Here is a 23,898-nt window from a genome sequence, read left to right as displayed (position 1 = left end):
ACTGCAGCTTTCCTATGTTTTCTTTTGCTCTCTTTCTCCCTTTCTCCCTTTCTTTCTTTCTCTTTTTCTTTCTCTCTTTCTTTCTTTCTTTCTTTCTTTCTCTCTCTCTTTCCTTCTTTCTTTCTTTCTTTCTTTCTTTCTTTCTTTCTTTCTTTCTTTCTTTCTTTCTCCTTTTTTTGTTTGTTTGGCTTTTTTCCTTTTCCTTTTTTTTTTTAACTTCGGCTCGAAGGAGACTGTTGCAAGCCTAAATCAACTCAAGGAGCGGCTTAGGAATTCTCACCCAAGCCACACCTGCATCCCCGGATGCTGGCCAAGTGGGATTTAAAATGCCCGTGAGACTTGGCTACAGGTTTCCTTTAACAGCGCCTGGACAGATGTAAAATCAGCTTGCTGTAGCATGAACTCCACTTGCCCAGAAACTTCAGTCAGGCTCAGGTTGTGAACTTCATTTGGTGAGGACGTTGATCCTAGCTGCTGGGTACCTGGGGAGTTCGGTGGCGGGCCTGGGGAACCAGGGTTCCGGAACCGCTGCGCAGACATTTGTAGACTGGCGTGCGCTCCGCCTTTCTTAGCGCAGCTACCTTCTCCAGCAGCCACTAGAGGGGCGACCAGGTCCCCGAGCCTGTCAGTCAAACGTTATACTGGGGGCGGAGCCGGGGCGGGGCGGGACAAACCGGGTACACAGGCAGGCGCACGGGGCGGGGACAGGCGACAGCGGCGCGGAACGCAGAGCGGCGGGAGAGGAGCTTGGGCTCCTGGTCTCCGCTGCCGCCATGGCTACCGTGGACCTGGAGAAACTGCGGATGTCGGGGGCTGGCAAGGCCATTGGAGTGCTGACCAGCGGCGGTGATGCGCAAGGTGATGGGACGCGGGGGCGTGTTTAGGGATGGATCTGGGGTTTCTGCCTGTCCTCGGAACCCTTCGGGCTTGTCCACTGCCCCTCGCCTAGGGATCTGGGGTGTACTTGGCCAGCCAATCTCCTGTGGAGCACCGTGGCTTCAGGTCCCTGTCCCCAAGCTCCGCCCCGGGTAGCTGGCGTACGTGCTGCAGGCCACGGGCCTTGGCACGCCCCGCCCTCGCGCTGCCTAGGTCCGCCCGGTTTGGGGGTGTGTCCGCGCAGCACGCAGACTTAGGGCACCGGGCTATTCCTTTCTAGGCCACACGTGTCAGGACCTCTAAGAGAAGCACAGCCGGCCAAGTTTCACAGGCCGGAATTTGAAAGGATCAGGGACCCTGTACCCTCCCCCGTGCAGCCTGTGATTCCTACCTTCTCTGTACTGGGATGGGGTGAGACTGAGGCAGGCTTGCCCACACGCCTTTGCCTGGGCTGCTTCCTGTCCCTTGGATGGAGACTTAAGTGGAGAACAGAGGGCGTGGAGCGGGGGTATTTTTTTACCGGTGTAACAGGGCAAGCACCACAGGGCTAATAGTTGAGGGTGCACAGCCTCTTCTCGGCCTGGTAAGGCTAGGGAAAAGTCTGGGCTTGGGAGGATCTGCCCTCTTCTCAGCCCCTCTCTTGGTGGCCTGGTTCCAGGCTGACTGCTGATGTGCGAAGTCTGTGGCTCTAGTTGGGTCCGGCTGAAAAGAAATACTACCCAGTTGGGGGCTGAGGAAGACACGTGGAGCTTCAAGGGGCTTGGCTTCCCTGAGCACTGCAGTTGAGCTTCGCCATTTCCTTCCAAACATTTCAGGAAATACAGACACACATGCTCCTAAGCGGGGTTCCTGACTGCCCAGCCCTTACCTAAGAGATCGGTAGGAACAACACAGGATAGATACATCTTACAAGCATGATTGCAAGTCCAGGAAGGCAGGAAAAAATGTCACTCTGACTCCCATAATGCTGGAAATCTCAAATCTCTGTTGGGTCCCCTGGGCCTGGTCTAGGCTGGCAGTCAGCATACCCTTTTTCAGGGCTGTTTCAGCTTGTACATCCCAGTGCTGTCACTGAGACTGGGCCGGGGACCTGTGGAAGAATCACCCATGGTAGTGGACCACAAGAGAGGCCCTGACTAGGCCCACATCACCCATTAGATAGGCATTTCAGTGAGGCCAGCAGAGTCCTGAGTCCCATTTGTAGGGCTCCTGCCTCTGGCAGGCATAGATAGGCTATCCACCTCAGGCTCCTGTCTGAGCAAGGGAGGCCCCAGTGTCTGAGGGATGGTAATATTGAGTGGTCTCTGCGCGAGGACTTCTGCTGCCTTCTGTGAGAGGCAGCTGCCAGGCCAGGGCCACCAGGGTGACAGACATTTGTTTTGGAGGCTGGTGGAGGAACCAGAGACAGGAGGCCCTTCCTGGTCAGGAGAGGGTAGGCAAAACCTGCTTACATTTCCATTCTGGCTTCAGGGCAAGATCTCTACAGGTTTTCCCAGAGTCCTCTTTGGGTAGGGTCAGTATCAGTGGGCAAGGGGCAGCAGCTGGTATGGGACAGAGTGGAGCCTTCTGTTGCCTGAATTCTGGAAGCGCCTGTGGGTGTGTTCCCCAGGCCCTGCTTTCTTCTGTGCCCAGTCAGCTGCTGGGCTCCTCATGCCTTCTGTGTGCTCACGGAGCCCCATCTGCATGCAGTGAACATGTGAACACCAGTCCTCATTTGAGAAGGCAACACGGGCCTAGATCCCAGTCCTGGCCTGGCTGGAGGTAACCAGCTCCTTGGCCTAACCTGTGCGCTGCCTCTGGCCTATGAAAAGGTTTCTTTTTTCCTTTGAGCCAGGCAGGAAGACCCATCCTTTTCAGACCCAAGTCTCTCCCTTCCTGTTGGCCAAGAGTCATGTTAGGGAACTGAGGAGGGCTGCTGTTCACCAAAGTCTGTTTGACTGGAGGACTTTGTTTAAAAAGAACCACAGGTAGAAAAAAAAAAAAAAGCAAAACAAAAAAACCAATTAACCAAACAACTGCAACAAACCAGCCTGGCTAATCTCAGTCACATCGAAGCCTGGTCCACTCTGGCTGTTCCTTCCCGTCTCTTCCCAGTACCTAAATTGCTCTGTGGTTCTGTCTTCCCTGAGGTCAGGGGAGACCCTGATTTCCTGTTTGTGTAGCGAGCTGCCTGCGCTGAGGGGGGGGGGGGGGCGGTTCTGGGATTGGACACAGACTTTTTAGCTGATAAGTAACACTTTGGTAGGCCCGGGATCATCTCTTGGTGTCTGTATAACACTTTGTTTTCCCAAAGGTCTCTCTCTGAGGTAATTTTTGCAACAAATGCATATCCAGCCTTTGGCTCTTCAGAGGGCAGCTATGGCTATCCGTTGACAGACCAACAGACAATGCCTGCTGCCTGCTAATGGCTCTTTGATTGGGCCTGGTCTTTGCCCTTTTCCTTTCTGAGAAGGAAAAGCAAATTGAAGTGCAGTTGAAAAGGCCTTTAGCTGGGTGCAGTGGCTCAGGCCTGTAATCCCAGTAATTGTGAGGCTGCGGCAGGAGGATTGTTATGAGTTCTGGGCTATAAAATGAATTGTGGGGACAGCGGCACACATAGAGGGTGGGAGTCCAGACCTCTGCCACAGTCTAGCATGCACAGCAGAAACGTGACATTAGCACTGAAGGCCATGCTGCCCCTTCTGGCCATCCCTTGTTCCCTGGCCTCAGTGCAGAGCAGAAAGTGTCACTGGGTGCATCAAGCTGGGGGGTGCCCCTGTCCTCCAACCCCAGACTCTTAGCCCATCAACACAGTGACTGGCACTCTACAGAGTGGTTCAACAGTAACAGGAACGCTTTGCCAAAGCAGCTTTCTTGCGGCCCTCTCGGGCTTCTGCTCTCACAGGTCCCCTCGAGGACCCTGTTCTAACAAGAAGGGCCGTCTCCATGAGAGTTGCTAGCTTGTTCTCTGCAATGCTGAGAACTGCTTGGGTTGGCACCTGTACTGTGTCTAGGGCTCAGTGTAGGCTTTGTTTTAGGATGTAACGGAGGGGTAAGCTGTACATGGCCCTGTGCTACCCTCCACCCCCACCCCCACCCCAGCCACCTTCCAGGCTGCCTGGTTAGATACCCTTGACAGCTAAGACTGGCCTTCCCAAGAGTGTGTGGCTTCCCCTCCCCTGGTTGGTCTCTGGCATCTTCAAACTCTATCTCAGCTGCTAAGGCTCCTATCCTACCTACCAGGACCTAGGCTCCCTCCTCTGGGCCTGCTGGCATGGGCTAAGGGGAAGAAGGAAGCTTGGTGGTTGCTGCAGACTGACTAAGCTCATCTCTCAGAGGGAGCCAGCAGCCTACGCCTCAGCCTTGGCTGTGGACTCTTCTTTCTAGGCCTTGGAGCTTAGCATTCTGGGTGTGTGGGATGTCCCCTGCTCCCTCCAACCTCAGCCTCAGCACTAATACTGCTTCCCATCTGCCTAGGGGACTGGAGGCATTTGTTGCTTCTGCAACAGTGACCTTTCCTGCTGTGGGTCCTGGGAAGGTGTGAGGCAGAGCAGAAGTAGAATTTCCAGTCAGGTGGGAGGACACGGGGAGGACACCCTTCAGCTAGGTACAGCCAGTGACCCTTGGTGCTCTGCTCAACTGCTTGCTGAGGTGTAGGGGGAGGGGTATGGCCAGAGAGGCAGCATGGTCTTCAAAGCCCATGCCACCTTCCTGCCCCGTACGCTAGCCTATGGCAGAGGCCTGGGACTTTGCTCTGGGTTCTACTGTCCCCATATATCATGCCTAGGCCCCATGGTTAGCACCTGGCTGTGTGAGCCTGCAAGAGTGGGGTTCTCTGCTGAACAGGTGAGACCAGGGTCTTCCTATTGCCATACATAGGGCAACAGAGCCCAGAATGGAAGGAAACCAGGCCCACACAAGAGCAGCTGCCATGTTCCTCCATATTCTTCGAAGTGTTTCAGAGAGGAGTTTAATGCCAGGCTCTGATTTCCAGGCCCTGAGCTCACTAGGTTGGGGTGGGGGGCTACGTACGGGAGGGTCCAGTTCTCCCTGCCTGGACTGATGGCGTGTCCTGACTCCCTCACAGGTATGAATGCTGCTGTCAGGGCTGTGACCCGTATGGGCATATATGTGGGGGCCAAAGTCTTCCTCATCTATGAGGTAAGGTCATGTGCGGTGGGGGTGTGTGGTGGGGGTGGCCTGTGGTGAGGTAACCTGTGTGTGTGCCTGCAGGAAACACATTGTTCTGTGGCACGGGAGAGTCTGTTGTGTTCTGGTCACCTTGGAAGCTTCAGGTGGCTGGGCCTGGACTCACAGAATGGATGTTGTCTGGGGGAAGGAGATAGAGCCTAGACATCTGCAGAATGGAAACATATTATGGGGTTTGTGCCCACTGATAATTTGTCCCACAGTCACTAGAAGACCAGCCAGGACAATAAGATCAATAGGAGGAACCATTAAGAGGGATCCTACCTATGCCGGTCAATAGCACAATCCCACATCCCACCTCACCCAGGGGCCTTTGCCTAGAACCTTAGGGACATAGGACTGCCCTCCCCCCACTCCCTTTCTGGGGCCACACTGTCCATCCTGGTTTGTTTAGACACTGTGGCCTATAAGAAGCAAAGTGGGGATGCAGGGGCTCCCTGTTGTCACTTCTGGCAGACACTGTAGTCTGTGAGCTATTTTCTTTTTTTCTCTCCCCACCCACTCCCTGGGTGTCTGTCTCCTTGCCTCACAGGCTCCTGAATTCCCTTGTATTATCTTGAGGTTGTATTGTATTCACCTTTTACACACAATGTATCCAACCTGCTTCCCATAGGGCCTCTGCCCCTCCCTCTCGCTGCTGGGTGTGTCCTTGTCCCTTTGCCCTGGCCCCAAGTGATGGCAGGGCCATACCCAGCCTTCTGCTCTACAGATGGAGGGGAGGGAGAGATAGTTAGGAGGTGTGGGGGTGTGAGTACAGTTCAGGCTTCAAGCTTGGATGGGGGTGGCACAGAAAGCCCTGCAAACCCGGCTGTGGCGTCTCAGAGATCTGAGGCAAAGGAGCCTGGCAGATGTGGCTGGTGGCCTGAGAATATGGGGGCTCCAAATGGGGACAACTGGGTCCTAGCTATAGATAAGGCCTCAATTCCTTAGGATCCTAGCCTCTTGGGTTCTGTGGGAATACTGAGAGCCTGGTGTGGGTGGTGAGTGCCTCTAATCCCAGCACTCCAGCTGTAGAGGCAGGAGGATATCTTTGAGTTAAGAGACTAGCCAGAAAAAATCTTTATTTATTTATTTATTTTTAAAGATTTATTTATTAAGCCGGGTGTGGTGGCGCACACCTTTAATCCCAGCACTCGGGCGGCAGAGGCAGGTGAATTTCTGAGTTCGGGGCCAGCCTGGTCTACAAAGTGAGTTCCAGGACAGCCTGAGCTATACAGAGAAACCCTGTCTCGAAAAACAAAACAAAACAAAAAAAGATTTATTTATTATATGTAAGTACACTGTAGCTGTCTTCAGATACCCCAGAAGAGGGCATCAGATCTCATTACGGATGGTTGTGAGCCACCATGTGGTTTCTGGGAGTTGAACTCAGGACCTTCAGAAGAGCAGTCAGTGCTCTTAACCGCTGAGCCATCTCTCCAGCCCCAGAATAATCTTTAAAGCAAAAGCTTGTTTGTTTGTTTGTTTGTTGCATTGACGTGACTCACAGCACGTCTGTCACCTATCAATGTCTCAAAGACATCAAGGAAAGCTGATTAGCTGTGCTCTCATCTGTCCAGCCTTGCGCTTCCAACTCTCCCCATTCACGCTTAATCCTAAACAATACCCCTCATAAACCTCACCATCTCACCTTTAAACCTGTATATTTCACTCTCAGCAGTGGGACTGGGAAAGCCACAAGGCCCCACATGCCCACTGTTTAAAAGAAAAAAAAAATCCCTGGAGAAGTCCACGCTGTCGCTCTCCCAAGCCTCAGAGTGTTCTGTCCTCTTTTAAATGTCTTTATAACCCCACCTGCTTCTCACAGCTCTCTCTGAAATCCCTCCCAATTTGGAAGTAAGGAAATCTTGGTGCATAGAAGTCCCTGCAGCAGAGGAAGAGGAGCAATCGCTCCCCTTCCCTTGCCATAGGGAAGCTGACACACTCAAAGCCCAGGCACCTCTCCTGTGGGTCTCTGAGCTCAAAGTACAGCCCCCATTTACGTACCCAGTCACTAAAAGACCACCTACTAGGAGATAAGGGAGGACTCATTTTCCATTTAATTTTAATTAATTAATTAATTTAACTAATTAATTAAAATTTTTTATTTTAGATTTTGTGTTTTAGCACTGGTGTCTGAAGTCTTCCGACTTGCATGGTCTTTTCCCTATCATTGCTAGAGCTCTCGAGTGGCCAGAGGAGCTACCTACAATTGGCCTGGCCTGGACTAGGAAAGCTAGCTAGTCCCCAGACTGGGGTGCCTTGTCTACCTGGGGCTCCTTAGAACCTTCTGGTTAGATTGCAGGGCTGAAGGCTGAGCTGCTTGGGTGGCTGCTGTGGCCTGAGCTGACCCTTCACTGCCCACCCTCTGGGGCCCTGCCACTTGGCACAGGGAGGAGCACGGGGAAGAGCACGGGGAAGAGCTGAGTTGGACGGCCCAGGATAAGCATGAAGGTCCTTTCTCCCTGGTGCCCCCTGAGGCTTCAAAGCATCGTGGTAGAGGCCATCCATCTTGTCATCGCCTTTGAGAAGTACCCGCATCCCATGTCCATCTTGTATAAAACCTCCCTGTAGGCAGACACTACAGTGTGGTCGAGGTTCTTGGCTGGCACCTTGCTGTCTGATGAGCAACAGCAGAGTTTTGCAAAGGAGCCAAGTTGGGTCCCCATTATGATCCAATCCAAAACCTCCAGGATGAAAGATAGGTGCTCTGTGGTCCTGTGAGGGGCAGCACCCTGGACTTGCTCTGGTGTGAAGAATTGACCACAGGTACCTGTGGCTGCCTATGAGTCCATGGGACTTGTGAGTTCTCCCTTGGGTATGAGCCTTTCCATCTAAAGCACGTTCCCATGAGATGTGTATAGTGTGACAGCCTGACTTCTGCCTTTAGTAGGCATTACAAATGTGTGTGGGTAGGGAGGGTGTCATGCTCTGCTGTTGTGTAGCAAGATACACTTATATTCCTGTAGACCACAATCAGGTCATTTCCACCGCTCACACTGAGCAGATCTCCTTTGAAGGATATCAGCCTTCCCTTGGGGTTCTGTGTCCTGGCTTTGACTCTCTGACTTGGGTACAATGACATGAGCTCAGCTTGGGGACAGTCTTTGAGTGTCTGCTTGTGCCACAGCACATACTGTGCGTTTTCCTCCATAGTAAGCAGACCTTTAGGCATGTGGAGCATGCTCAGAGTCCCAGAGTAGGATGCTGGGCCTTCGAGTGGCAGGGCTTGCCATTGGGGCCCCTTGAGCTTGCTCACTGCCAGTGAGCACAGTGCTTCTGGCCACGATGGGGTTGCTCTCTCAAATGTCGTCCTTCGCTTGCAGGGCTACGAGGGCCTTGTGGAAGGAGGCGAGAACATCAAGCCAGCCAACTGGCTCAGCGTTTCCAATATCATCCAGCTGGTGAGGCTCGAAGCCAGGTGGCTCCTTCCCACCCTGAGAGTGTGTGAGCGCGTGTGGGTGTGCACTCATGCACAGAGGCATTCCGGCACAGAGAGCTGGTGGGCCCACAGACATCCAGACATGTAGAAATGACAGATAGACACACACACACACCAAGACATAATAGTCTAGACCAGGGAGGCTGTGGGTGGAGACAGGGAAGGTTCGGTTCTGCCTGGTGGGTGGTGTGTATGTGGGATGTGTATGGGTGGATGTGTGTGGATGTGTTGAGGTCTGTGTTGTATGTGTGTGGAGGGGGGGTGTGCTTTCTAGTTCTAAGATTGTAGAAACTCCCCCAAGGCTTTGGACTCAAGGAAAAAGGCCAGGGTGTGGGAGGAGCTATACAAGATTCTAGAGGCTTCTCCCCTGTTTAATTCTGTGGGGTCCACCTCATCCAGCAATGGCATCTCTCTGATGCCTCCAGGGACATTTTGCCACCCCACCTGAAGGCTCTTGTTTCTTCCATGCAGGGTGGCACCATTATTGGCAGTGCCCGCTGTAAGGCCTTCACTACGAGGGAAGGCCGCCTGGCTGCAGCCTACAATCTGCTCCAACACGGCATCACCAACCTGTGTGTCATCGGTGGCGACGGCAGCCTCACGGGGGCCAACATCTTCCGCAACGAGTGGGGCAGCTTGCTGGAGGAGCTGGTGAAGGAAGGTGGGTCCGTGCAGAGCTGGCTCTTATCTGGCTCTGGTGGTGGCTGGAAGTTAAAGTTTGTTCCTGATGTGGTATAGTCTGCAGGTCATAAGGTCAGCATGAGGTCAAGGCTCCTGGCTTGAGGAAGCCCAGGTGGTACCCTGTGTTCCAGCATAACATGTTTCCTTCCAGCTGTGTGGTGGTCATGCTTGTAGCTGATTCTGGAGAGAGTCTGATGTGGGGCATAGACATCTATTTGCAGAGGTGTAGCTATGGGTTGGGTGACATTCGATTCGAAGTCCCAAGGTTGCTGTGGGGAAGGTGCCTCCTTTGGGGAACCTGGAGCACAGTACCCCCCATTGGTCCTCCGGAGGCTCCTGGCTGGGCTGTACGCCTTCTTATAGATGGTGGACGAGGCAGAAAAAGGTGTGGAGGTTGAAGTGGCTGGCTAGGTGGTGGTCCTCATCTGGTCTTTGCTTCTCCGACCCAGGCAAGATCTCAGAGTCCACAGCTCAGAACTACGCACACTTGACCATCGCCGGTCTGGTGGGCTCCATCGATAACGACTTCTGTGGCACTGACATGACCATTGGCACAGACTCAGCCCTGCACCGCATTATGGAGGTCATTGACGCCATCACTACCACTGCCCAAAGGTAAGTGAGGATCCATACACATTGGCTGGCTTGGGGTCACGGTAGTGAAGCTGGCTTCCTAGGGGGCTGCCACTGCAGGGGCCGTGGGTGCTGGTGGCCAACGGGCTCTGCAACTGTATCCTCAGCTGATGGCCTCTAGGCCCATCCATGCCTCCTGTTAGAGGAGATTCTGGGGGTCAGCTCCCATCCCTCTACGTGTCAGTGGAGCACTAGCTGTGAACCCCAGCAGTCAGAGGCTACCACGTTCCACGGTGGTGGTACACCTGAAGGGGGTTCTTGGCCTCCAGCCAGGGATCACCAAGTCTGGCTCAGTACCAGGCTCTCAAGCTGTCTGGTAGACTGGTGGGTGTTTCCTAGCTCAGGGCAGCCCTGGGCATGAGGAGATGGGCATTGTCTTTTTTTCACTACCCCTGTCTTCTTGGTCTAGTGTAGTAGGTTAAAATGTGTGGCTCCCAAGACCTGGCTTTGATATCTACACCCATTTTCTTCTCCACAGTCACCAGAGGACCTTTGTTTTGGAGGTGATGGGACGGCACTGCGGGTGAGGAGGTTGATCCTAGTCGGCAGGGAGAGGTGGGGCACTTGGGGCCGGATGGGGACAGTGGGGGTGGGGGTGAGCACATAGTGTCTGGCATGTACTAGTTGATCATTTAATGTTATGAATATGAGGGAGCCCTGGCAGGCAGTAGGGAGAGAGACAGGGAGGAAGTCCCTAGCAGGCTGGCTCCTCTGCTCTTCCAGGTACCTGGCGCTGGTGTCTGCCCTGGCTTCCGGGGCTGATTGGCTATTCATTCCTGAAGCGCCCCCTGAGGATGGCTGGGAGAACTTCATGTGTGAGAGGCTGGGCGAGGTGAGTGGCCACTAGGGATTTCAGCCACTCGAGAATCTCCGAGGCAATTGTCCCTGAGACCTGTCCTTCTCTTACTGGTTCACAGCATCTATCCCTTCCCTCTGGGGAACTAGGAGGGTCATAGTGCTGGCTATTGTCTGCTCTTGCCTGTGTGAGGGTCTTGGTGCTCACTGCTACACATGCCTAGGTGAGGTTCATAGGGCTGGTGACTTAGACATTCCTGTGGTCCTACCCTCTGTGGGCAGAACCAGTGGAGACGTTCAGGTCACTGTCTGGGTCCATCTCTGTGGCCAATGCAGGGAACATGGCAAATTTGTTTCTTGGAGTGCTGGCTTTAGCTCTTAGTCTCTGAGAAGTGGCTTCATAAGCTAGGGCCCAGAGCAAGAACCCTGTGAGAGATAACCATGTAATGACCCAAAGAGTAGGTGAAGGGTCTGGGGGGGGGGGGGCTAGCTACTTGTCTACTGGGCCTGTGCTCCTGTGAGGGGGGGTGGGGGTTCTAAACCAGCATATAACTGTCTAGAAGTGTCTGCCGGTGGCGTATACCAGGCCCTAACTAGGGAGTCCTGGAAGGAAGGGAAATGGTAGGAGAGGTACCTCTAAGACAGCTGGTGAACTAGCTGGTTCCTTGGTCTGTAGCAGGCTACTCGGGACACAGCTCTTGGGATGAAACTGAGGTGATTCTGACAAAAGTAGGTAAACCCTACTCTGCAGAGACCACTCAACCTGTCTGCCCAGTGACTCTGCCCTTTTTATTTCTATATTCTGGGGCACCTATGTTCTGAAGGAGAGGTAGAATCATGTGACCAGCCCCAGGGCACACCACAGGTCCCTGTCCCCAGGGAAGGTGGTACCTCCTTACACCTGTGCATCCTATCCAGGCAGTAGAGCTTCCTGGGGTCATGACCTCTTTCTAGAACCTTCTTGAGTGAAGCTTCAGGCAGGATGGAGGTGGACTAGTCCTAGCTGTCTCAGTGAGTCCTGAGCACCTTGGGTCTGCGTACCTGGTTCTGTTCTGTCTGTTTAGGACGATTGGCTTCTGTGAGCTTTCGCTTTTTTTCCTGAAGAGGCAGGCAGTTCCTGCCTTGCCCATTGCTCAAGCACCATCGAGGGATGGGAGGAGCCCTGGCTTTTACCCTCCACCTGCAACCTTGGCCTGGAAGTTGGGCTCCTTGCCAGCATCCCACTCCCCTTCCAGGAAGCCCTTTCTTTCCCTCTACTACCCCTGGGGCAATTCATAAGCTGCTTCCAGCTTCCTGAGGCAGGAGGAAGATGAGTTCTATGCCAGCCTGGGTGCCATGCAAAGTCTAGGCCAGCCTTGGCTGTGTAATGAGATTCTCGAGAGCTGCTTCCACCCTGTCCCTACGTTAGCCTTGGGGGTCATTGCTGCCTTGGAGGCTTGTGGGGCACAGCGATTCTCATGAAAGTCTGTCTGTCTGTCTGTCTGTCTGTCAAATCTCTGAGGGAGGTATCATAGGTGAGAGTGCTCCATGATGATTGGATTAGCAAGTGGGACTGTCATACTAAGAGAGCTGGTGCTGAGCCTTATGGGTCCCCTGTGCTACCTGTTGGCCTCCTACTAGTTCTTGGGTAGAGTATGTCCTGGACCCCTGGCTGATGGTTGCCATTGGCAGGGGTGTCTGGCTGGGGTCCCTCATTAAAGGATGCAGAAATAACTTGAGATGGGACCTGAGGGTCCTTGGTGAGCTAACTATAGGAATGACTATATGTGGCATGCCCCCTGCAGACACCCTATCCAGTACCTGCTCATCCCCTGCCCCCACTCCCTAGCCTATTGCTTGTTACCCGCTATGGGGACGGTAGGATCCTAGTTGGCTGGCCTCCGCTCTACTATGTACTTCGGGTCTCTTTTCCTCTCTCAGAGGTGGGGAGAAAGTTCACTTTGCTCAAGTGGGTTGCAGATACAGTTTCCTAGCCCCCAGTGAGTCTTAAAGATTTATTTATTATATGTAAGTTCACGGTAGCTGTCTTCAGACTCTCCAGAAGAGGGTGTCAGATCTCATTAAGGATGGTTGTGAGCCATCATGTAACGCTGGAGTTTGAACTCAGGACCTCTAGAAGAGCAGTCAGTGCTCCCAACCGCTGAGCCATCTCTCCAGCCCGACCCCAGTGAGTCTGGCTTGGTGGCCATGTGTATCGAGTGGTCCATAGCTGGAGAGTGAGCCCAGTGTCTCTTCTCTGATAGACTCGGAGCCGAGGCTCTCGGCTGAACATCATCATCATCGCAGAGGGTGCCATTGACCGGCATGGAAAGCCTATCTCATCCAGCTACGTGAAGGATGTGAGTATGGCAGCTTCCCGGGGCAGGGTGGGTCCCCTGACTCCAGCAGCATCTCCTGAAGATTGGTGCTGGTCCTGCCCTGGGCAAAAGTAGGCACTGGGACATTACCTGTTGTGCCGTGGCTGGCTGGGATCTCTAGAGAAGCTGAGGATCCAGGTCTGGTCCAAGGCACTGTCCCCCGTATTGTGAGCCCAGACAACCTGTTGGGTCCTGACTTTATTCAGTCTGTGTATCTGACGGGGTCCCTCAGCACCCCAGTATTAGGTCCTAGCTCTGTCAGCTCTCCAAGTGATAGAGTGCCCCTACCTCCCCCTTCCATCCCCCCATCCCCCACCCCCCATCCCCACTCCCCACTCCAGACTCAGCACTCAATAGCATGGAGCTGCCAGATGTGTGCACACCTGTAATCTCACACTAGGGAGGCTGAGGCAGAAGGAATGTGAGTTCTGTGCCAGCCTGGCATCCGTACAGATTCTAGGCCAGCCCTGGCTGCATCATTAAATTTTATCTCAAAACAAAACTAAAGGATCTGGAACATAAGTAGTGGTTAGGACTGTGAAGAGCTTTTTCTCTAGCCTCTGGTGATAATGGTGGTGGTGACAGTGGTGGTGGTGGCAACGGTGGTGGTGGCCATCCCTCAGGGAAACCCAGCCCCTACCTTTTTCTCCCCCCCCCCCCCCCGCCCCCTCAGCCAGTGATTGTGCTTCCATATCTTCTGATTCTCTGCTAGGTCTCTACCTTATTTCCTGTCCTCTCTGTAACTAGGCCTCCAGAACCACAGAGGTCCAGCGGACACTGAGCAGAAGTGCCAGAGACTACATTCAGCTTTGAATAGCCAGGGCTGCAGGCCATGAAACACAGCCGGTCCTGTATGCACAGATACATCTCTCTATGCACAAACACACGGACCTTCCATGTACACTCACACGATCACATGACCCGCACATATCACGTGAACCTCACACTTGGATAGTGTGGCTTATTTCTCAGGCTGGTTTTGGGGAACCTCTGTGTTTGTAAATCTAAGGCAACATGGGTGGACCATGGGATCTAGGCTCATAGACAACTGGACTGAAGGGACCTACAGACCCTCTGCTCTTTTGACAAATAGCTGGTGGTTCAGAGGCTGGGCTTCGATACACGAGTGACTGTGCTGGGTCATGTACAGCGAGGAGGGACGCCTTCAGCCTTCGACCGAATCCTGGTATGTTTATAAGCCTCTGCAGGAACTGTGTGTGTGTGTGTGTGTGTGTGTGTGTGTGTGTGTGTGTGTGTGTGTGTATGTGTGTACGTGTGTACACATGTACATGTACTGAGGAACTGGGCTGGCTTGACCCCTGTATATACAACATCTACTTTGCTCTGCTAAGAACCCTGATGTACCATCTCCTTGGCCCTACTGAAGAATTGGACATAAACCTATGGGAAGGGGACTCCCTGGCTCATCCAGGCCTTTCCACACCCTACATGAAACTCTAGTCTCTAAAGAGGCCAAGGGAATCCAAGACTTGGGCACAAGGTCAATAGATACCACCCCACCAGGATCTGAAATGTCCTGAGAGCTATGCTCAGCCGATGCCCTGGATGTTGGTGGGACAAGCTGCCTGGGCAGAGGTGAGGGACAACAGCCAGCTCATTACAGTTTGGCTATCATGGGACTGCCAACATCTTTTTGCCAGTTCTGAGTCCAGATGTCTACAGGGTGAGCCAGGGGACACCTGCTCAAGGAGTAGGTCTTTCACGAGTCCTTTATCCCTGGCTGCCTGCCTGTTCTCTCTGCTGTGTCAGTGACAAGTTGTCCCAGCCTGTCAGCTCATGTTCATCAGGAGTGTGACATATGAGGGTCCCAGTGCGGGATGTTATAGAAAGAACCCTGGAGCCCTAGCTGACACTTTCAGTCAGAGAGAGGAGTCCTCTCACCAGGCCCACTTAGCCAGGCTGTGGGGACTCTGGTGGGAATTGGAGCCTGGTTAACTGTTATGACTGTTGATCATCGGGCCACTTTATCATGATCTGGGCCAGTGTCGGGGAGGCTCAGAAAGCTGGGAGTGTGTGTATCAGCAGGGGGCCTGTGTTGGTTTGCAGTGCGTCTGTGTGCAGCGAGATGGGCTGTGCCAGCCAGCCCTTAGCCACGCTGCCCTCTCTCCTGAACAGAGTAGCAAGATGGGTATGGAGGCCGTGATGGCGCTGCTAGAGGCCACGCCTGACACGCCGGCCTGTGTGGTCAGCCTCTCCGGGAACCAGTCTGTGAGGCTACCTCTCATGGAGTGTGTGCAAGTGGTGAGTGCGGCCTCCTTCAGAAGAACCCTTGTCCTTTCAGAGCCCCTTCCAAGTCCCTCTGCTTATGTGTATATGGGGTGGAGGGGCGGTGGCAAGGACTGCAGTAGGAGAGCAAGGGGTTTCTGAGCTTCAGAAAGCCAGGAGAAGGGGCTGGAGAGATGGCTCAGCGGTTAAGAGCACTGACTACTCTTCCAGAGTTCCTGAGTTCAAATCCCAGCAACCACATGGTGGCTCACAACCATCTGTAATGAGATCTGATGCCCTCTTTTGGTGTGTCTGAAGACAGCTACAGTGTACTTACATATAACAATAAGTAAATCTTTGGGCTGGAGCTAGCGGGGCCAGAGCAAGCAGGGGTCCTGAGTTCAATTCCCAGCAACCATATGAGGGCTCACAACCATCTATACAGCTACAATGTGCTCATATAAAATATATAAGAACAAATTTTAAAAAAGAAAAGAAAGCCAGGAGAAGCTGGCCAGAGGGTAGGACAAGTGTTATCAGGGGCTGGGGGATCGAGATCTCAGCTTCCTGGGGGCAGTGGCATTGGGTAGGGGACTAGGCGTTTGGGATTAGGATGGGAGGGAAAGGATGGTATACTGGGTAAGGCTCTGGCAGGTAGGGTAGCCACAGCAGGGACTTTAGGATGGGGTACAGGTGAGGCCAAGCAGGGAGATGCTGGCTTCGGCTCAGGTTTGGGGGCTCTGTAGCTGGGGATGAACAGGGGTGCCTGGAATGCTGGGCTGTGGAGTAGGAGGGAGGCTTGGTCCCTAGCCCTAGTTTAGACCAGTTTGGGTATTGGTTGTGGGTCTGGGAGGTGAGGTTGGGGGTCCTCTCATTCCCAAGACTCTGAGGGGCTTGGAGCCTGGCGAAGCACAGGACTGGTTTGTAGGGGAGGACTCACGCTTGGGTCTCTTGAGCCTCCTGAAAACGGGGCTTATGGCACGAAGGTGTCAGCTAAGAGTCCCTCCTCGAGCCCCGCAGCCTGTGTCAGCATGTGTAGTCTGGCCTCCTTGACAACCTGGCTGTCTTTTCTCTTTAAGACAAAGGACGTGCAGAAGGCCATGGACGAGGAGAGGTTTGACGAGGCCATCCAGCTCCGTGGCAGGTGAGGAGGGTCGCCATTGTTTCTGGCAGCAGGGAGGTAGGGGTGAGCATGGATCTCGGACAGTGCTACGAGGCACTGGGCCGCGCTCCCCTCTGCGCTCTGTACTAATACCCACTGTTGTAGGAGCTGAGGGGAGGGAGCTAACTGTGAGGTGTGGGAGGGACTTCCGTGCCAGGGAAGGACCTATAGGGAGCGTATGGGGAGGGCAGGGTAGTAGTACTGCAGGACGGATAGAAGTCATGACCAACTTTGGATACTATGGGTGTGCCTTACTGGAGGACGGGGGTGGGGGCCAGCAGGTGTGTGGACTCTAGTCCTTGGTGGCACGGCATGCCACCTCCTGCACCTACCTGGCCCCGAGGTCTGAGTTCTGGATGGGTGCTCAGGCCATGGGGCTTTGTGACCTGGGAAAACACACCCTGGTGTCCTGTTGGATCTCATGTGGGTATTGAAGATGCCCAGGTGGGACATAGCGATAAGATACAAGCTGACTGTACAGGATCTGGCTGGTTTTGATCTGAGTTCTGGCCCTGTGCTGGGAAGTCACTAAGCTCCCAGAGTCGCATGCGTGATGCCCGTGTGCCGTTCTGACTGTTGAGCAGCCAGCCTTGCCTCTCACCGAGTTCGTGGCTGTGTGTAGCCAGAGGGATGGCGCAGGGCCGGGAACGGAACGGTCTTCTTCCTTTCCAGGAGCTTTGAGAACAACTGGAAAATTTACAAGCTCCTTGCCCACCAGAAGGTGTCTAAAGAGAAGGTAAGGATGAGGGCAGAGCCCTCAGGTGCAATGCGGTGGTTCTCCCATCTTCCAGCTTCCTCTTGCCTCGGCTGCTACTACCCTGCTGGCTGCCTCGTGGGGTGCTGAGTTCCAAGTTTGGGGCTGGGGAGTGCACAGCAGGAGCTCCGTCCTCCTGCCTCAGGTGTTAGCTGAGGACTGAGGACTGCACTCAGCTCTGAATGCCGCTATAGGGCCCAGCTACAACACAATCTATCTAGTGTTGCTCAAGGACTATTGAATGAATTGCCCCTGATATATGATATATATCATAAATACAATGCGTTGAGCTGTTCCTTTATAGCTGAGACCCTGGGGAAAGATATCTCCGGAGGAAGGGCTGGTTCCTGCTGCTTCAGGGACCAGGGTCCCACTCAGATACTCCGAGCTGGCACACTGGCTCCTACAGCTTATGGATATATATATATATATATATATATATATATATATATATATATCACTTTATATTAACCTAGCACCACAGCCAGTGCTTCAGTTCTTGGTACAGAGCAGCTGCCCCTCCCCCACCGTGGCCGTACCACTCCTGTCTGAGGCTGGCTGATGCCCGAGGACTTGGAAGCAGCTGTTGATCCAGCCCATCAGGCTGTGCCTGTGAGCCTGGCTGTTACGTGGTGTCCACTATCATGCCAGGAGACCTAGCGATGTAGGCAGGACTTGCACTTTCTCCCTTAGTCTTTCCCAGAACTTTCTAGAATGAGCAGGATAGCTCTATTACTCTGTATATAAGGGAGCTGATAGCATCCAGGCTGCTCAGGTGTCCCTCTGGCCCCGTGGCTTACATTTCTGTCCTTTCTCTTTCTGAAGTCCAACTTCTCCCTGGCCATCCTGAATGTGGGGGCTCCAGCTGCTGGCATGAATGCAGCTGTGCGCTCCGCAGTGCGCACTGGTATCTCCGAGGGACACACGGTATACATCGTGCATGATGGCTTTGAGGGTCTGGCCAAGGGTCAGGTAGGTGTCGTGGTGATGTAGGTGGTGTCTGGGCTGTGGGCTCAGTCACTCACCTTTGAAGATCTGAGTGGCGTGGGATGTGTAAACAGGGCAGTCCAGTTCAGGCACATGAAGGAACATGATAGCCCATGGGGAAGGCCTGACTGCTTTGGGTGTGGAAAGTGTAGGGCTCTGTCCTCATAATCAGCCCTGAGACCCAGGCCCCTCCTTTGGGGTGATGGCCAGCTCTGACAGGGTCTCTGTTAACTGCCTGAGGGGTCGCTGGTGAAACAGACCACTTTCCTGAAGCCACGGTCTTCCTGCAGGTGCAAGAAGTGGGCTGGCATGATGTGGCAGGCTGGCTGGGACGTGGTGGCTCGATGCTGGGGACCAAGAGGTCAGTAGCTCCTGGACAGAGCACAGCCTAGCGCATGGGACAAGTAGAGACTCTAGTCCTGAACTCCAGGCCTACAGCCCTGGACCTCCCAGCTCAGCTGGGGCACAGGTGTCCCTCATGAGAGACAGGCTGTTCTTTCTGTCTGTGGGCTGTGGTTTTTATTCCAAGACCTGGTGGTTTTAGGGTCACGATCCTTCTCAGAGTTGGCCTGGGGTGGTTATGGGTGGTCATGTTGTATGATGATGGGAAGTTGTCCTGCCCAAGTCAGTGGGGCTACAAAGGCTGGAGAGAATGCCCCTTCCTGTCACCACCTCAGCCAGAAGGGACACCCAGAGTAGACTGATAGGCAGAGGCCTGGCCATTGCTAGACAGTGCCCAACGAGGGTGTTGAGTACGTGCCCAGGCCTCTCGAATCTGTGTTTCTGTTCCACATGAAGCCACGGAGAGGCCCTTTGGGGACAGACCTCTGGCTCTGGGAAAGGCTGAGCCACACATTTTTCTGAGATGAGAGGCACTCTGGTTTTGTGAGTTGTATGTATGCCTCCTAGCCAGGCTGATGTCTCTCTAACCACAGGACACTGCCCAAGCCCCACCTGGAGGCCATTGTGGAGAATCTCCGCACCTACAACATCCACGCCCTGCTGGTGATTGGTGGCTTTGAGGTGAGGCTTTCTCATCCTGGGTCACTTGCTGTTGTGCCCACAAATGTGACCTCAAACATGGTCCTTGGGCTAGAGCAGCCAAAGGGTCAAAGCTATGAGTATAGGGGCTAGGTTGGGGATAGGATTTTCCTTTCTGAAAGCCTTACAGAGTACACTAGGCTAGCTCTAGGATATCAGGAGAAATAGGTCCCCAAAAGGAGGGGCAGCGAGGTCTATGGGGCTCGCCGATGGCATGTCCTGGTGCTTGGTGAGTTCTTGCCACATGGTTCATATGAACATGGGTGGGTCTGAACCCAGGAGCTGCAACCCTCTGGTCCTCATTAGGACCCTGCTTTTCTGGAAGGACGAGTGTCTAGACGAACAGCTCCATCCAGGCATCTCACCCAGCCCCTGGATGGGAGTAGATTGTGTTACCATGGTATCACACATAGTCATCAAACAGGGCAGGGCAAGATGGCTCCCTAGCTCTGGTGGGACCCTGCCTCACAGACACCCCCCACCCCTGCCGGCTTTCTTTCCTGCACTGCAGGCCTACGAGGGTGTGCTGCAGCTGGTGGAGGCCCGGGGGCGCTACGAGGAACTCTGCATTGTCATGTGTGTCATCCCAGCCACCATCAGCAACAATGTGCCTGGCACTGACTTCAGCCTGGGCTCAGACACGGCTGTCAACGCTGCAATGGAGGTGAGGTATCCTGGAGAGTATAATCAGGGCATGTGCTGGTTGCTTAGTGGGTCTCCTAGCCCCTGGGTCTGTGCAGACCCAGCGGAGGTAGCCCAGGCTCTGTCCTGTCCAGCTGTTATGTGTATTGGGGGAGCCCTTGGTACTGGACGCAATTGCTGTTGCCTTGAGATCCTTTGTAGCAATGTCCGTGGAGACTGGGAAGGATGGGCACAGAGGGTTCTGCTGCATTCTGTAGCCCAGGCTTGATTAGAATTCACTACATAGCTCAGGCTGGCCTTGAACTTGCCTATCAACATCCTTACTAACTGAGATTATTGTAGTGAGCTGCCAATGCTGGGCTCTGACGGCCCCCTTGATCTCTCCAGAGTTGTGATCGCATCAAGCAGTCAGCCTCAGGGACAAAGCGGCGTGTGTTCATTGTAGAGACCATGGGGGGCTACTGTGGCTACCTGGCTACTGTGACCGGCATTGCTGTGGGTGCCGATGCTGCCTACGTCTTTGAGGACCCTTTCAACATCCATGACTTAAAGGTGAGCCCAGCCCCGCTCCTGTGCTCTGCAGCCACCCATGAGTCTGACTAGCCGTCCAAATCACTTAATGGGTGTCAGTCAGCAAGTTCCATTTTTAAGTAGTGTGTTTTAGCGTCATTGGTCTCTTCCTCGCCCTGAGGCTGCTGGGTCCTGTCTGCCCACCTCTTAGCTTACCGCCTCTCCTTCCCAGGCCAATGTGGAGCATATGACAGAGAAGATGAAGACAGACATCCAGAGGGGACTGGTGCTCCGGTGAGGCTCCTATGGGTGATGAGCAGAGTGGCACAGGACTGCGAGTTGCTGCCTCTTCTCTTAGTCCACTCTACCTTTTTCTGGTGGGGCGGGGGTGAGGCCAGACCTCATCACCTATCCCATTCTACCTTTATATGGCCTGGGGGGGGGCAGGGGTGGGGCGGGGCAGGGGCGGAGCCAGAAAGCGCTGACCGCTTTGTATGTCTCCACAGGAACGAGAAGTGTCACGAACACTACACCACAGAGTTCCTATACAACCTGTACTCCTCAGAAGGCAGGGGCGTGTTTGACTGCAGGACCAATGTGCTGGGCCACTTGCAGCAGGTACAGCTCTGAGGGCGGTCCCCTGGCCCCTGCGGTACAAATCTGCCGGGGTTCCCATCTCCATTCCTATTTTTTTCTCTGGGGTTCCTGGGAGGACCCTGGAGGGAGAGGCTTCGTGCATGGTCTGGAGAAGGTTTTTGTCAAGCTTTTTTTTTAATTCTCCAGCACCCTGGGGTACTGACTGTTCCCATTTCTCTTTCATGGAGAAAGGACTGAGGCCCATCTTTTGAGTTCTCACCTCAGGAGGATGGGGCTGAGACCCAAACCTGGCACTTCAACTCTGGACTGAGACCTCCTCTTCTGGGAGGTGGTCCAAGCCTCTGTCATTCTGTGACTATCTCCTCCTGTCTAGTGTCTAGACCCTGTTGTCACATGGTGGCTCTCAGGAGGCCTGGGGGTGGGGCCATTCCCTATGGGTCCATTTCTGACCCCTGGGATGGCTTCTAGGCAGCGCTCTGAGGCCCTCAGGTGGCCATGCTGCTTGCAAGGATACACGGAGACATGGTTCATGTGGCCTAGGATCCTCCCCCCCCCCCCCCCCCCCCCGCCATTGTGTCTAGTCTTTGGTCAGCTCCAGGGACATGGTTTTGACTGTTTCCAGGGTGGTGCTCCAACCCCTTTCGACCGGAACTATGGGACCAAACTGGGGGTGAAGGCCATGTTGTGGGTGTCTGAGAAGCTACGTGATGTCTACCGTAAAGGTAGGTGGGTGGACTGGCCGGACCTGGCGCTCTCGGGGTCTCTAGAGGCTTGGACTTGCTAACATGTACCTGTTCCCATAACAGGGCGGGTGTTTGCCAATGCTCCAGACTCAGCCTGTGTGATCGGCCTGCGGAAGAAGGTAGTGGCCTTCAGTCCGGTCACAGAACTCAAGAAAGAGACTGATTTTGAGTAAGTCCTTGTGGACCTGAGTGGAGAAGGGAGGACCCTGGGAGGCCCAGAACTTTCCAGGACAGGGCCCCTAGCAGGCTTTGAAGAACAGGAGTCTTGTCCATGCGTTCAATGGCCAGCACAGGGTGGTCTGGGGAGGGTTTGTGACTCTTGCATCTGAGTCTACCTCAGAAGTACTTCCCCTCACTCCCAGCCAGAGGAATGGGGCACCCAGATGTACCCTGTATACCCTGGTCATGATGGCGACTAGGTATTCGGGGTTTAAGGGATCTCGGGATTCAGTTCTGTAACTAACTATCCAACCTTGACCTGCGCAGGCACCGCATGCCCCGGGAGCAGTGGTGGCTGAATCTGCGGCTGATGCTGAAGATGCTGGCACACTACCGCATCAGCATGGCAGACTATGTGTCTGGGGAGCTGGAGCACGTCACACGCCGCACCTTGAGCATAGACAAGGGTTTCTGAGCTTACTGTCACTACTGTTCCTGCGTTCCCGGACTCTCACCCTCCCAGTGCTAGCCACAGATCCCAGCACCGAGGGGAACTCAAGGGGAACTCGGAGCCCGTGGCTGGCTGAGGGATGTGGGGGTCTACTGTGCTGCTCTGGGGCTCTTCCCTTAGCCCTCCCCCCACCCCCAGGACAGAGAGCCTGTGGGGCCCCTACCTTCCAGTCAGACCCACATTGCCTCTCCCTCACTGGCCAGCTGGCTGCCTCACCACACGGCTGAAAAGAGCCTCACTTTTTTAGAAATAAAGTCACCTGTCTAGAGCATGGTCACTGGGACAACATGACCAGAGGAGTCCAGGGAGAGGGTTGTCAGGACTCAGGTGCAAACCTTACCCAAGGCTATAGTTTGTTTAATTTATATAAGTACACTGTAGCTGTCTTCAGACACACCATTAGAGGTCATCAGATCCCATTGCAGACCGTTGTGAGCCACCATGTGGTTGCTGGGATTTGAACTCAGGACCTCTGGAAGGGCAGTTGGTGATCTTAACCGCTGAGCCATCTCTCCAGTCCTGCCCACAGCTATTCTACAAGACTGGAATTTAGGGAACCCTCCCGGGAAGAGACTAGGGAGACCTGAGCCCTTAGAGAGCTACTGAGGCTCGTGTGAGCCCCATACCTGCCCTGGAATGGCTGGGGTATCGGCCTGTGGGCAATGTGCCCCGGTCTGGAGAGGAGACTGTCATTGTCAGTATAGTGTTCTTGGCTGATTGCTGCCCTTCAGGAGGTTCTTGAGGTCGGGACGTTGGCTCCTCAGAGAAGTTTATGAAGGGCTGAGCCCTGGCCAGCCCCACCTCAGATCCCTCTCTAAGCCCCTTATCAGGGTTTCTTACGTGAGCTGCTGCTGGGTCCATCCTCTACAGTGCCTGGATTTTTACAATATTTACAATAGGTGGAGGCTGTTTCTGGTTTCTCCGTGTATGGAGGTCAAGGGTTGTGACTTTGGCTCTGTGGACCTGCAGGCCGCATTGGGGCGGTGGTTTCCTTGGGTAGACGTCTCCCCCCATGGGTCACTGTAAGGCTTCTGTGGGGGTATTGCAGGCCATGTACCCAGCTGCTTCATCTGGCTGGAGCCCCCAAAGCTGCTGGGAGCAGAGTCCTGGAGTGTAAGTGTCATATCACAGCACCCTGGAGGGTTTGGTCTTGAGCACATGGCAACAAGGCCTGTATATTAGGGCTCTAGAGAAACAGAACCAATAGAATGTATATATACTGTAAAAGTGGGTTCGCCAGACTGGCTTACACAAATGGGCTTGGTAGCCTAATTGTCTTAGGGTTTTATTGCTGTGAATAGACGCCATGGCCACAGCAGCTCTTATAAAGGAGAACATTTCATTGGGGCTGACTTACAGTTTCAGAGGTTTAGCCCATTACCATCATGGTGGGAAGCATGGCGGCATGCAGGCAGATGTGGTGCTGGAGAGGTAGCTGACGGTTCTCCATCTGGATCTGCAGGCGCAGGAAAAGACAGTGAGCCACTAGGCCTGGCTCCTGAAACCTCAAAGCCCACCCCACAGTAGCAAGCTTCCTCCAACAAGGCCACACTTCCCAATAGTGTCACTCCCTATGGGCCTGTGAGGGCCATCTTTATCCAGACTTCACCAATAA

At 54.0% G+C, this 23,898-nt stretch overlaps 1 protein-coding gene across 2 annotated transcripts; it reads left to right on the top strand.

Moving 5' to 3' along the window:
• The first annotated feature begins 649 nt into the window (after positions 1-649).
• On the top strand, positions 650-23,510 carry Pfkl (phosphofructokinase, liver, B-type). Of its 2 annotated transcripts, none has more exons than NM_008826.5 (22): positions 650-858; positions 4,943-5,016; positions 8,370-8,447; positions 8,957-9,146; positions 9,616-9,781; positions 10,278-10,322; positions 10,523-10,631; positions 12,838-12,933; positions 14,045-14,137; positions 15,088-15,213; positions 16,257-16,321; positions 17,012-17,075; positions 17,919-18,065; positions 18,371-18,441; positions 19,016-19,103; positions 19,633-19,785; positions 20,151-20,315; positions 20,506-20,567; positions 20,780-20,891; positions 21,493-21,592; positions 21,677-21,782; positions 22,100-23,510. In NM_008826.5, exons 1-22 carry the CDS (start codon positions 774-776, stop codon positions 22,245-22,247), a joined length of 2,343 nt encoding a protein of 780 aa, NP_032852.2. In that variant the 5' UTR covers positions 650-773; the 3' UTR covers positions 22,248-23,510. The 2 variants fall into 2 exon arrangements, with proteins under 2 accessions (NP_032852.2, NP_001345722.1); NM_001358793.1 differs by having other exon boundaries at positions 13,699-14,137.
• The last annotated feature ends 388 nt before the right edge of the window (positions 23,511-23,898 follow it).

This window comes from Mus musculus, chromosome 10 (assembly GCF_000001635.26).
Source record: "Mus musculus strain C57BL/6J chromosome 10, GRCm38.p6 C57BL/6J".
NCBI lineage: Eukaryota > Metazoa > Chordata > Mammalia > Rodentia > Muridae > Mus > Mus musculus.
The sequence above is the reverse complement of the archived record's forward strand: the minus strand, read 5'-3'. Positions and strand labels throughout refer to the sequence as shown.